Source organism: Porites lutea, chromosome 8, assembly GCF_958299795.1.
Source record: "Porites lutea chromosome 8, jaPorLute2.1, whole genome shotgun sequence".
Lineage (NCBI taxonomy): Eukaryota > Metazoa > Cnidaria > Anthozoa > Scleractinia > Poritidae > Porites > Porites lutea.
This window is the reverse complement of record NC_133208.1, coordinates 12,644,879-12,657,642: the sequence shown is the minus strand read 5'-3', so window position 1 is coordinate 12,657,642 and position 12,764 is coordinate 12,644,879. Positions and strand designations below refer to the sequence as shown.

General features: G+C 42.1%; 1 protein-coding gene across 2 annotated transcripts in view; it reads right to left on the bottom strand.

Annotated features, from left to right (window-relative positions):
• Positions 1-849: 849 nt before the first annotated feature.
• LOC140946362 (uncharacterized) overlaps positions 850-12,764 on the bottom strand; it is a 51,818-nt gene continuing 39,903 nt past the window's right edge. For both annotated transcript variants that reach the window (XM_073395466.1, XM_073395465.1), the window contains exons 25-33: positions 11,289-11,730; positions 10,256-10,473; positions 8,937-9,169; positions 7,862-8,169; positions 7,448-7,708; positions 6,411-6,618; positions 5,892-5,928; positions 4,110-4,215; positions 850-2,760 (exon numbers count right to left, since the gene is read on the bottom strand). In XM_073395466.1, coding sequence (XP_073251567.1) covers positions 2,166-2,760; positions 4,110-4,215; positions 5,892-5,928; positions 6,411-6,618; positions 7,448-7,708; positions 7,862-8,169; positions 8,937-9,169; positions 10,256-10,473; positions 11,289-11,730 — 2,408 coding nt within the window. In that variant the 3' untranslated portion in view covers positions 850-2,165. The remainder of the gene's footprint in view (positions 2,761-4,109; positions 4,216-5,891; positions 5,929-6,410; positions 6,619-7,447; positions 7,709-7,861; positions 8,170-8,936; positions 9,170-10,255; positions 10,474-11,288; positions 11,731-12,764) is intronic.

Genomic DNA, 12,764 nt, shown 5'->3' with positions numbered 1-12,764 from the left:
GAACCACTCTGTCCAAATTCAGTTGGTACCTCACTACTTCGAAAGGGGTTCTCGCCAAGGTTCACTCGAAAGCATCGCCATCTTCTCCTTTGGGTCTGCAGATGAGCAGTGTGTGCATTTGGTATGTAATATATCAAACATAAGACGCAGTGTTTCATCACCAGATGAAACACCGAGAAGAGAGTTGAAAATACGACGCGTAGCGGAGTATTTTTGACGAACTTCGTATTTTTGACGAACGATGGAGTGCACGTGATTTGCAGGAGACAACTAGTTCCCAATCCATCTCGAAAAGGATCGAGGGATCCATGGAGTGACGGGAGCGTCTTCGCTAGAACTCGCTCATAGCGCCTTGCGCAATCACGAGTTAAAAATGAACCATTATTTTAAAATTCCGTTCCTGTGTGGACAGCGCGAAACGCACAAGTTAATACGTGTAAGAGTACATGTAGGTTTACGTCCGTTTTATACAGCTATTTCGAAAAGGTTGACGGAATGAATATTCACGCGACAATCCCGAAAGGTAATATGGGATATGATCAATACACTGTTCCTGACACTGTGGCTGTCGACCCTACTTTTCTACGGTCTCTCGTGCCATTCCTTCAAATCCCTTTCAAGATCAGTGAACTCAATACCGCCCACAATCCTTTCAGGATTGACGCGTGCACTTTTTCCGACAACCTTTCTCGAAATAGCTGTATGTAGATGTAGTCTGTCCTCTAGACGTTAGCGCTCGACGATCTCTAAAGATCAAATAGAAGGACTTCAAAAAGACTAGAGCGGATGCCCGCATTACTTTCCTTGGTAAAAGGGTCGCTCTATGAATCAGTAAACAAACAACAGGTGTGATTGAAGGAAGTTGTTTATTTCGGATACTGGAATTATACTAACTCATACCAACTTACATTAACAAAGTCTAACGTCCAGACCCAGAAATAATGTTATCGATATACAAAGTTTCCAGCAACTGTTGATTCGTTGAAACAAATGATGTACGCGTGAGGTCAATCAGACTGCGGTATAAACTGTTTCTGTGATGAACGGCTTACATAAGTTATTTTGTTTCACATCCCCCAGTAGACACAAAGACGAAAATGATAAATCATTCTCGCTTTTTACTTCCGTCATGTTTGTGGAATTTAGCACTCTAGTTGTTTGTTCACCATGTTTCGTTTGTTAGTTTATAAACTCAGCTGCCTTTTTGTAAAAAGTTGTCAGCTTATTTCTTGTAAACGTAGATCATACCGCAAAACCAGACTGGTTAAAATTTGAATCAACAGCGTATGTCAGCGCGATCGCCAGCACTAATCCATTATTTTGACCGACAGACTAATAAGAAGTGGATTCGAAACTCGTCGGAGTTCTAACGAAGTTTTCCCGAAACCGACCATTACTTGCGGACTGTTTCTCGGTTATAATTATACCCTCCTCAAATAATTGCTGGCTTCACACGTGACACTGGAATAACACTAAGGAACAAGTTTTCAAATAACTTAATTTCACTAGCGAAACATTTTTGGCGACGGACAGTACAAAAACAGCTAAACAAAAAATGAAATACGCGTGTGATTAAGCTTGGTGAATTCTGCACTGGATAAAACGGAGGTAAAAACAATTATTCAGTTGGTAATATGATCGTCCTTCGTGTCCAGCCTCTTCATTACTTTAAAACCCTAAATAATTAACGTACTGACATAATTATGCGCAAAATAAAAAATTCCTTCAGCATTCAGGACTACTGTTTACGACATGCTTGGCATGAAGAGTGAAAATATTTGAGCCTGCCGGCACGCAAGACGCCCTGGTTTAACGACGTTACATTTGAAATCTTCCTCTAATGATTTGTGGACCTATTCACGTATAAATCCACCCTACATACTTAGCCCTCCACAATAATGGACGGATGGAATAAAACTCACTCGGAAGCGGAAATGTGCTACTACTAACTCTGAAGAGAACAGCTCTTCTTAATAACAGTCCCATTAATAACTTCTTGACTTCAGCCGATCTACTGAACGGGAACGTTCATCTACTGAAATGCACCTTTAAGTCCTGATCACGGCCGATCTAAGTCCCCTTTGGCAACGGTCACAAAACACTCTTGTTAGGGTCGTGAAAATAAGAGAACAGCTGCAAAAGGGGACCTCAGTAAACAACGACATTCAAATCTCGGTTTCTTCTGTATTTCCGTTTTCCACTTTTGCCGGTGCGTCATCAGAAAGGAAATTTAACACACCCTTGTCATTACCAAAGAAATCTTGGAGTAGCTTTTCAGTATCCTCTTTGCTAATTTCGTTACCGTCTTGCACATTCGCTTCTTCATCCACGACTTTGTGTTTTTTCTCTTCAACAATGTCGCATTCTTCTGTGCTCGGTTCTGGTGAACTTCTTTTCGCTTCACCAAACACCTCGTCTCCGTTCTGAGCCTCCACGCCGGAAATGCGCGGAGAGCCGCCATCTTCGAACATGCAATCCGTTTCGCCAGCGGCATCCAGATACTCTGAAATTCGACGTCGGCCACCACTTGAGCCGTCGGTAGAATCTTTTTCAGGAGTGCTGCTTATATGAAACGTTTCTACGATAATCACAGGATCCTTAGAATAGCTACTGTACGCAAGCTGTTTGAAGTTTTTGACGATGTCTTCTCGTCCCATGTCACGAAGGGCTTTCTCAAGGGACGCCATATTGGCTTCGGTATCCTCTTTGTCTCGCCAGGTTTTTAACACATCAGCAGCACATTCGTTTGCTTCAGCAGAACTAGAAAGAAGAAAAACAGAATAGAGAGACGAATTCATCAGAAAATGCCCCCCAAATGTTAGTTTTTAACTAAGTACTCTTCAAATCATGGGATCACATTGAGGAGCCTAAAAGAGACAATGCCGGTACCGCAGGAGCTGCCTCGTCCCCAGTCGCTCGCGATCACCTTTTGGGTGATATTGAGTTAATTATCAAGGAAAGCGGGGACGAAGGGAGTGATGGGAAGGGAAGAACTTTCTCTTTCCATCACTCCCCTCTCGTTCCCATCATCCTCCTCTCGCCTTTCTCGCTTGTCTCCAGCTCTCGCGTGTTGTCTCTCGCTGCTCCCCACTGAGCCTTGGGAAAGCCTGTGGAGGAGGCAGCCACTGGAGAGTACTGTTCATTGGCTGTCATTAAATACTGGTCCCACCGTAGGATTTCATCCACAGACACACAAGCTAGAATCACCTTATACAGCATAACACACAGTACCACAGGAAAGTGCTACTCAGTAGCTTTCATTTAAATGGTCACACTTATAAGGATTTAATCTACAGACACACATGCTAGAATCACCTGAAACAGCATCATACACAGTACCAACCACAGGAAAGTACTACTCAGTAGCTTTCATTTGAATGGTCACACTTATAAGGACTTAATCTACAGACACACATGCTAGAATCACCTGAAACAGCATCATACACAGTACCACAGCAAAGTACTACCCAGTCTGCTCAGTAGCGAATGGTCTCACTTATAAGGATTTAATCTACAGCCATACAAGCCAGAATCACGATAAACAGCATAATACACAGTACTACAGGAAAGTACTGCTCAGTAGCTTTCATTTGAATGGTCACACTTATAAGAATTTAATTTAGAGAAATACAAGCTAGAATCACCTTACAGAGCATAATACACACTGTAAAGTACCACAGGAATTTCAGTAGCTTTCATATGAATGGCCACACTCTTTGGATCGCAACTTGTGCAATTTTTGGATCAGAACTTGTTTCTAACTATCAAGCTCTGAGGATTTACAGAACAATCTTACCGTTCAATAGCGTTCATTTTACTTTAAAAATTAATGAATTCGAGTAAGGCTGAGCTGTGACTCTGATTTTGCCAGATTTCTTGAAAAATGGGCGGATCTGTTCAATAAACATACAGATCGTGTTTTTTCAGGCCTGATAACACTCGGCGCCTGATCAAATACCCCTGGGGTTTTATATCTACACTCTACAGTCCAGTTTAACATCATAAACGGCACCATAAAAGATAATCACAAACTAGGCGGCGAGCAAACTCTATGTTTGGGAATCACGAGAGTTAATTGCAGGAAAACATTGCAGTTTTAGAATACTCACTGTCTGTCGGAAATTTCTTGGAGTTCTGAGTCGGTGAACCCAAGCTCCTGACCGAGGCCAACCCATTCGCCACCAACACTCTTTCCAATCAATGTTAACAATTCGTCTACAAAGAAACAAGTAACACAACTGTGAATGCAATTCACTACTACAGAAATAGGATTTCGTTAAAAGGGACATCAATCGGTCGCATTGTTCACAGCTCCCCATTTCCTTAACGTAAACTAAAAGTAGCAGAAGGCGAGTGAAACCGGCGCAGGGGGATGCGGGTGCATGGTGGGCAAACCCGCTTCCAAGCGCTCCCGCGCTTTTCACTCGCATCCAGTCAAAAAAAAAAAGACAGTGAGCCCTCCCATGGTCATAACAATAGCTGGTATTTACCGGAGGCAAATTGAATAAATAGCTGAGTTTATAAAACGAACCTTTTGAGTTACAGTTTGCGTGCCCCCTAAGTGGAAGACTAAACGCTAACGGCCCAAGTCAATGTAAAGCTGCTCCCCTTGTGACGAGATCAGATACAGAACCTTTAACCGTCATCATTCCGTTAGATAACTTCCCATCACTTTGGAGTCATTTCATGGCAACCACTTGACTCTGACCAATGGCGAACTGAATTTGAAACCTTCTATTTTCAAACCCAAAAGCCTGCAATTTATTATGCTCAAAATTTCGAGAACGACCATTAAACGCGCAGTTGAGACAACCGTCTTAAATAGTAATAAAAAAAAGGGAAGATTTGTCCTTATTTTGGAAGAAAAACGATGTCAAGTTCGTCCCCCATTGTACATTGGCAGACGGTAAAATTTCGCGACTTTGCTGCGCTATATCTTCGTTAGTTTTCAGCAAATCACTGTCAAACTTGGCAACTGTAATGATTTTCAGGCGCTCTTTTCAGCCGTGTTGACGGATTTTGGCTTACTGGTCCCTGTCAAAAGTCAGCGAAAAAACCATGGAAGGGTCTATAGAGGGGAGAAGTCGTTACGTCACGTTGCCATGGTAGCAAAATTTTTGGATGACAACAAACCGAAAACGTGACTTAAAAAGTGAATCCTCACCGCTTCAAACTTCATCGATCTTATTCAATTTCATTTAATTTGGCAAATGTTGGCGAAATTTCCTCGGGTTGAATCCGAAAGGACCGTATCTAAGTTTAGAAGAGGAAAAAGACCACTTTTGTGTTGTGTTCACCTACTCCATAAAGCAAGCGTGTGAGATTAGGAAGTTTCACGTCGTAAGGGTGCAACGACGGGAAAAAAATGTACAAAATAGCGTGATGCACGTGCAAATTTGTTGTTTTGTCAATAAAAACCTTTTACTTTGTTGCCGTTCTCCTTCCGTCGCCGTCGTCGATGGTTTTGTTGTCATCCAGAAATAGTGCTACCATGGTGACATGACGTCATGCTTAACGTCATACCTCTCTATTGTCCGTGCATTTATGGTCTATTTCAAAAATTCGCAGTAAACAGGTGACTTTACGCGGGACAATTGGCAACGACAAAGTGCAACACAGCGTTAGAACATTGTTTCGAAAGGCTGCAAAATGTGTTCCAATAACGTGACGTTGCAAAAATTCAAGTTTGTGAAATATGCACCGACAGGCTGATTTTTAGCAAGTAGACATTTTTCATCTTGTTCTTTCTGGATATGCCAACCTATACCATAATTTCACAAATTTACTTTTTGTGACGTCATCACTTTTCTTTTCTATATTGGCACCTTGTATTGCGCTAAAAATCGTCGTTGCGATTTGTCCCGAGAAACTTTACCACAAGCTGAACATACCTGGAAGTTGAGCTGTCCCATTGCCTTTCCTCAAGTTCTGTGTAAGTAAAAAGAAAGAAATACATCGTCATAACCCAGCAATTCGTTGATTTGAAAGCGCAAAACGCGAAACATTGCATTTTAAGCCTTGTCAGCTTTGGTCGATTTTCCCACTAGGGAAGCATTGATACTGGCAAAATTCAACCTTTTTACTGCTACTAGCAACGAAAAATACAGTTTAACCTTAACCGAAATTTCATGTAAGGAAATACTTCAAGTCAGAAGCAATTTAAAGTATTATTCGAAAGGACTGCAAAAGGTTGTATTTCACTCGTCACTCTGTCGTATCATATAGGAACTAGTCCATGAACCAAAGAGTTTAATAAAATCACATTTTCATGGTTCCTAGCCTTCGAGCAAGCTCTCCATTTGAGAAGACCGCGAGAAGTCACGCGAGAGCAGCACGCGACCTTTCGCGTGCTGCTCTCGCGTGACACGAGCTAAAAAATCAAAAATGGCTAAACAAACTTCTCAGCTCACCTCCTCAGACAGGTCGATGCTCAAGTTACAAATTGTTCGCACGTTCCCCTGTCGATCTTTACGAGGTTCCTTGAGTAAAGCCAGCCGGCAGGTGGGGAGCTGGGACGGATCAGTTACACACACCGTCACGGACAGTCGGTTTTCGCGGAAAGGATTAAATGTGAACTGCAGTGGCTCACGGTTGACTGGCGTGACATTGCCTAAACACCTAGTATATACAAACAAAAAAGGATTAAAACCCAGGGCCAATAATTAAAACAGAATTTAGCCCGTGGTTAACAAAGTCGCTGTCAAAGCCAGTCAAAGCGTTGATCAACGTTAGCAAAGACCAAACAATATTAATAAACAGCCAAATGATGAAAGATGGCGCTCAGTGTTCGTTAGAATGAGAGTTAGCATACAACAAAACTGTGCTGTCGGACCTACAGAAAGTGTTTGAAAGTCTGTGATAGCGACAGTTTGTTTAAATGGAACACCTGAAATTTTTGCCAAAGATTCGGCTGCTGTTCATGCCAGCAGAGTGACAATAATTCCCCACTCCAGAAACTATACGAGGAATGGGTACAAGCTTTCGGAAACGATTTCTAAGATCGTCTGGGTGGGCAAGCGCTACTTATCATTGGTTAACGGTTGCCTTGTATACCATTGACCAATCATAATTAACGCTTGTCCATTAAAACAATCCCAGAGATCACTGCACCCAAAGCTTGTACCCATTCTCCCCAGAGTTTCCGAAGTGGGGAATAGAGAGGTGTGTTTTTGCAATGTAACATCGACCCAGGGGAGAATTTGTGTCCAGCGGTTTTAGTGGAAACAAGGGTTTGTGGGGGTTGCTCAGTCTCGCGGGCTCACAAAACCTCCCTTGGGTCCATCTTTATTTATATTTACCAGCGAGGTGTCCACAAGGCCGTCAACCGTTCTACAGCGGCCAATCAAACGTTTCAGAAAACAGATAGTTTAATTTTCTGAACTAGTGAAATCTACTGATTTTAAAACGTGTAAGCGATCAATTAAGTGTAAGTTATTTTCACACATACCTGACGTGAACTGGTCTTCCCTCGCAGACTTCAACATCTCGGCTTCGCGCTACTTCAGTGAAGCCTGTTTGCTTTTCGAGTGTCTTGTCAATAGTATCATCAGTAATGCAAAAGACTCTTAGTGTAGCCTCGGTTCCATCAGATGAAACCTTAGCGAACACCACGACCTTAGCCAAGAATGGGACAGCGGTTAACTTACGGAACAGAAGGCGCGCGTCTGACGTCACGTTGTCTGGGTTACGTGTCTCCACAAGCCAGAACCTAAAAGACAATAGACAGTTGCTTCCTCAAATTGAATAACGGTGATTTTTCCTAAGAATTTGACACGATTACGCGTCAACTCCTCTAAAAAACAAACGCGACGCAGCACCTTCAAAGGCGAAAAGGAACTTAGGCAGATTTTACGTGTCTCACCTTGCGGGATAACTGGTCGTGAAAGTTGCGCACGCATTTACTACGCTCAGCGGTGTTGTATCAGTGATGTCAGTCCAATGGTAGAGAGGGGCATGGGACATAGACTTCCTATTGTCCTGCGGCTGACAGCTGAGTAGTCTCAAAGAGGGCTGAATGTCAACCTCTTCTCCACTCGGACTGTACAAAGGGGTGGGAATGGTAATGGATACAGGCTTGGAAAAGACTAATTCCTGTGGTTCTAAAGATACCACAGGGCTCACAGCCACCCATTCCTCATAGTCGTTGAACGATTCATCAGCAGGTTGTACCTAAAAGAACAAGACAATGAACAAGTTTGATCGGTTCGGATGACTTATTTGTTTGCTTATTTCCTTGTCTCACTCCCCTTAGGAATACAAAAGACCGATACTCTACAATTCATTCACTTATACAAGGCACCTTTACCCTCTAAGGCAAGATTACCGATAAAAGAGTCACCAAAAAATATGCGCATTAAAAAACGGCGTAGAAATTGCCGGTTTTCTAGCTTATTAACGTTTTTGCCGTCCAGCAATTTTGCAGTTAGTCTTACACAGCATTTCTTTGTGTCATCATTTGCCCCTTTAGAAACGAGACGGAAGCTGGGCTGAGTGAGCTTTCGCGAAGACCTCTGGGACTGTCACTGGGGAGAGGGGGGAAAAGATTGGCCAATAGCTGACCGGCGCGTCCCCGGTAATAATCCCACAAGTCTTTGCGAAAAAGTAGAAGGAGCGTGACGAATAGAAGGAGCTCTGCGTGGCAACACAGAGAGCGGCTACGCAGGAGACCAATATGCAGCTTTCCATTTGGGGGGAGTCGCGAGAAGTCACGCGAGAGCAGCACGCAAAAGGAGACACGAGCTGGCAGGTTACTTTATGTATTTTCTTTACGATTACTTGCAAACAACTAAAACTTTCAACTTCAGAATTCAATTCGCCCATACCCCATTCCACGGGTAAACTCGTATACTAAACGTAAGAAATGACGCCAAGATGAATTCGACAATATCAAAACCACCAACAGCGATGCGAAATAGAGAAGGGTACAAAGTATTAACCTGCAAAATAATTTTTGTTCCACTTGACACAGCTCCTTCAGGAACTTTAACTTGAACCTGAGGAAGGACTGAAGACTTTAGGATATCCCCGCCCGGTCCAACCATGAAATTTTCTTTCTTCAGTCGGGAGATAATGGAGAACTTCTCAGGGAAGTCATGCGTTTCTATTCGAGCGTATCTCTTGCTAGGAAAACCTTGGTGAATGTTCATATCTGAACTGTAACCATCCACCGCTAAAACAAATTGAGAAAACAAAAAACGATAAGGTATAATTTGGTAATAGATTTTAATTTATTGTGAAGAGAAAGGCAATGCACCAAAACTAACACCAACACTAACCTTTAACACTGACACTTACACCAACGTTAACCCCCAACACCAACATTAATCCCAAACATTAACTCTACCAATTATACCAACACTAACACCACACTAACAATTGCACCAACACTAACATCAACACTAACAGTTATAACAAGACTACCACCAACACTTACAACGACACTAACAATTACACCAATGCTAACAACAACACTGACAATTACACCAGCACTAACACCAACATTAATCTCCAACACCGACACTAACACCAACACTAACGACGACACTGACAATTACACCAACACTAACAACAACACTGACAATTACACCAGCACTAACACCAACATTAATCTCCAACACCGACACTAACACCAACACTAACAACGACACTGACAATTACACCAATACTAACAACAACACTAACAATTACACCAGCACTAACACCAACATTAATCCCCAACACCAGCACTTAAACTACTAACACCAACCCTTTACCCCCAACACCAACACTAACATCAATACAACACCAGCACTTACACTGCAGTAAATCACTCTACTACATTACAGTTAGCTATTGAGCGATTTTCGTATGACCTTGAAAAATAGTTTCGGTAAGTGTTCGTTATTTGTTTTATCAGCCAATAGATAAAAAGATCAAACATGAACTCTTCGTTTTCCCGCCAAAATAATCCTTAATATGGAGAAGGCATTGTTCGATTGGCCAATCGTGTTGCAGTATGAAGTCAAAGCGAAGTATCGATTGATTTCTAGAAAATTCTCGAGCATGGAGTTTTTTCATCCGAGCGTGCGCTTAACCAACCAAAAGCCACGCTCGTTTGTATCCGTTCGATAAACCAATCAAATCGCTGTATTTCGGTTCGTTTCTTGTTTCGTTTTGTACGCGCGTTTTCATTTCAAGGTCATACGAAAATCGCTATATCAGGGATTCTCTGTATTTTGTTCGCTAAACAACACAGCCCAGTCTCCTATTCGCTCACCTTTCATGTCTTCGACACAAACTTCCTGCCAGTTCCACCCTCCGTCCTGAGTTCGAAGCACAACCAGTTCTCTTTCGCCATCTCTCAGCGCAGAGAAATGCGGCAACTCCAAGTAAACAGGCTGCAGAAATTTGACGCCCGACGGGTTAACATCAAGGACGCGACAGGCAAGAGCCTCGCCTTCATAAAGCGGCGGTAAGAGAGATGGTTTGTTTGGCCTTGAAAGAGAAAGATTAAGACTATTAAGACCAAATGCCAGGTTTGGGTATATGCAGTATTTTTTTTTTTTGCTTGTTAGCCTGTTTGACAAACGTTTCTTAAAGGTCAAAAACGATAAACAGACAGTCAGGATTGTAAAAAGTGTCTAAAGGTTCAGTGACTTTTCTGTGGTACTGTTTTTTTTTTAAGCTGTTAATGGTGTTTTTATCTTTTCAGTCTGTGGACTAAGCTCTTAAGTGTGACTTGAATGAAAGCTACTGAAGAGGAGGTTTTAATTCCTGTGGTGCTGTTTATTATGCTGTACGAGGCGGTTCTAACTTTTCAGTATGTGGCCTACAATTTTAAGTGTGACAATTTAAATGAAAGCTACTAAGCACTACTCTCCTCCGGTACTATTCACTACGCTGTACAAGAAAGTTCTAAGTTTTGAATCTGTTGCCGAAATTCTAAAGAGTGAACATTCAAAAGAGAGCTACTGAGCAGTACATGTACGTTCCTACGGTACTGTTTATAAAGCTGTACAAGGTGGCTCTAACTTTTGCGTCTGCGGATTATTGTGTGATCATTCAAATAAAAGCTATTGAACAGTTCGTTCCTGTGGTGATGTCTATTATACTTTAGAGGGTGGTTCTAACGTTTGAAAATGAAACCTTAAAGTGTACCTTTCAAATGACAGATATTAAGCAGTACACAAAGTGGTTTAAAATTTTGCGTCTATGAAATCAACTGTGAATCTTCAAATGAAACTATCGAACTATACTTTGATGGAAATTTTTAAGTGAATGTGTTCAATAACAATCCATGTATGACTCACCGTATTTGTTTACAAGTAATTCTCGTTGGCATCTGGCAAGATCTTGGCGGCAAGGTGATTCGAAGTCCAGTTTGCGAGCTCTCCATCTTCCCTCCCCGAGCGTCGACCAAGAAACTAACAAGGAAGTCCCCGGAAACGGGCGGCTCGTACTTAGGAACGTTATCCGCTGCCATATCTGCGAGACTCGACGGCAACTCCGATTCTGTTACGATGGTTTCCGAAGCCGTTATAGTCTGCGACACATTGAAATCGGACAGGCGCGATCGGTCCAAGTCGGATGCTCTGGATCCAGTAGGGGTCCCCTCAAAGAACCCTCCGGAGAATCGTGAGGAGCTGAAGATGCCCGAGTCTCGATGTTGGCCGAGAGTCAAGTGGTGTTCTTCATCTACAATCTCTTCCATTGCCATAAAACGGTCGATGGACTCTTCGGGAATTGCTGATTCTGTAGTAAAAATATCAAGTTCCGGCACGTTGAAAAGGACGTTCTACCCCGCGTTTTAACGAAAACGCATACAGGCTTTGCTTCATTACTTTCAAAGGTTAAAAGACAATAAGCAATTGTAAACTTATGCTCTATTCAGACCAGCGCTAAGACACGTTTAAAAGATGTTAATTTTGACGCAGTTTAAAACTTCTTTACACGTGAAAACTGCCTGCTGAGTTTAGGTTGACTACATATTAAGCACAGTCAAAAGAAAAGTATTTCCATTTTCTCTCAATGGTTTTCAAATTGCTAAACCACATTTACTGAAATTAAAAATGTTTTACTGGTGTCAGTGGGGCGAAAATTAAACTTAATATTACTACTTGAAAGCTCAAGTGACAATATGGACCGTCACAGCAGTGACCGCTGTCATCCCGAAATCAAGTGATGAACCTTTTAATCCACTGGCATCCTTGCAATCCTACACTTCCTATCCCCACTCCATGTTCTTCCTCGTTTTAAAAAAATGTTTTTGTTATATTTTTAAATATTTATTTTCCTTCACCCTGAAGAGACAGACGTCTTCCGGATTCACTAGCTCACGCTAGCGTTTGTGATGGGTCGCAAAACTTTTTGACGCCAGATGTACACAATCTGATTTACACTAACCCAGGGATTAAGTTAAGCTTAGGTTTGGAAGGTAGCCAAAGTCTGCACTTATTGGCGTAATTAAAAGGTTTCCATAGGTTGGTGGCATGACAGGATTTTACCTGGATTCAAAGCCGATTAGTTTACCCAGAAGTCAAGCGGATCATGGGAGCTATCACAACGGCGCGACTCAAAGCAAAAGGTACAATGTACTCTCGCAAGCTAAGACGTGAAGATAAAAGCTGGTCGCTTAAGTTTCTTAACGAAGCAAAAGCCAAACAACTATGATTCTAAGTTTTTGCACCGACTTAAAAACTTCCAGTGAGCTTTACACAAAATTTTCGGTTGAAAAACGTGTTGCCACGCTTGGATATGGACGCTGAGAATACAAGCGTAAGGTTCAT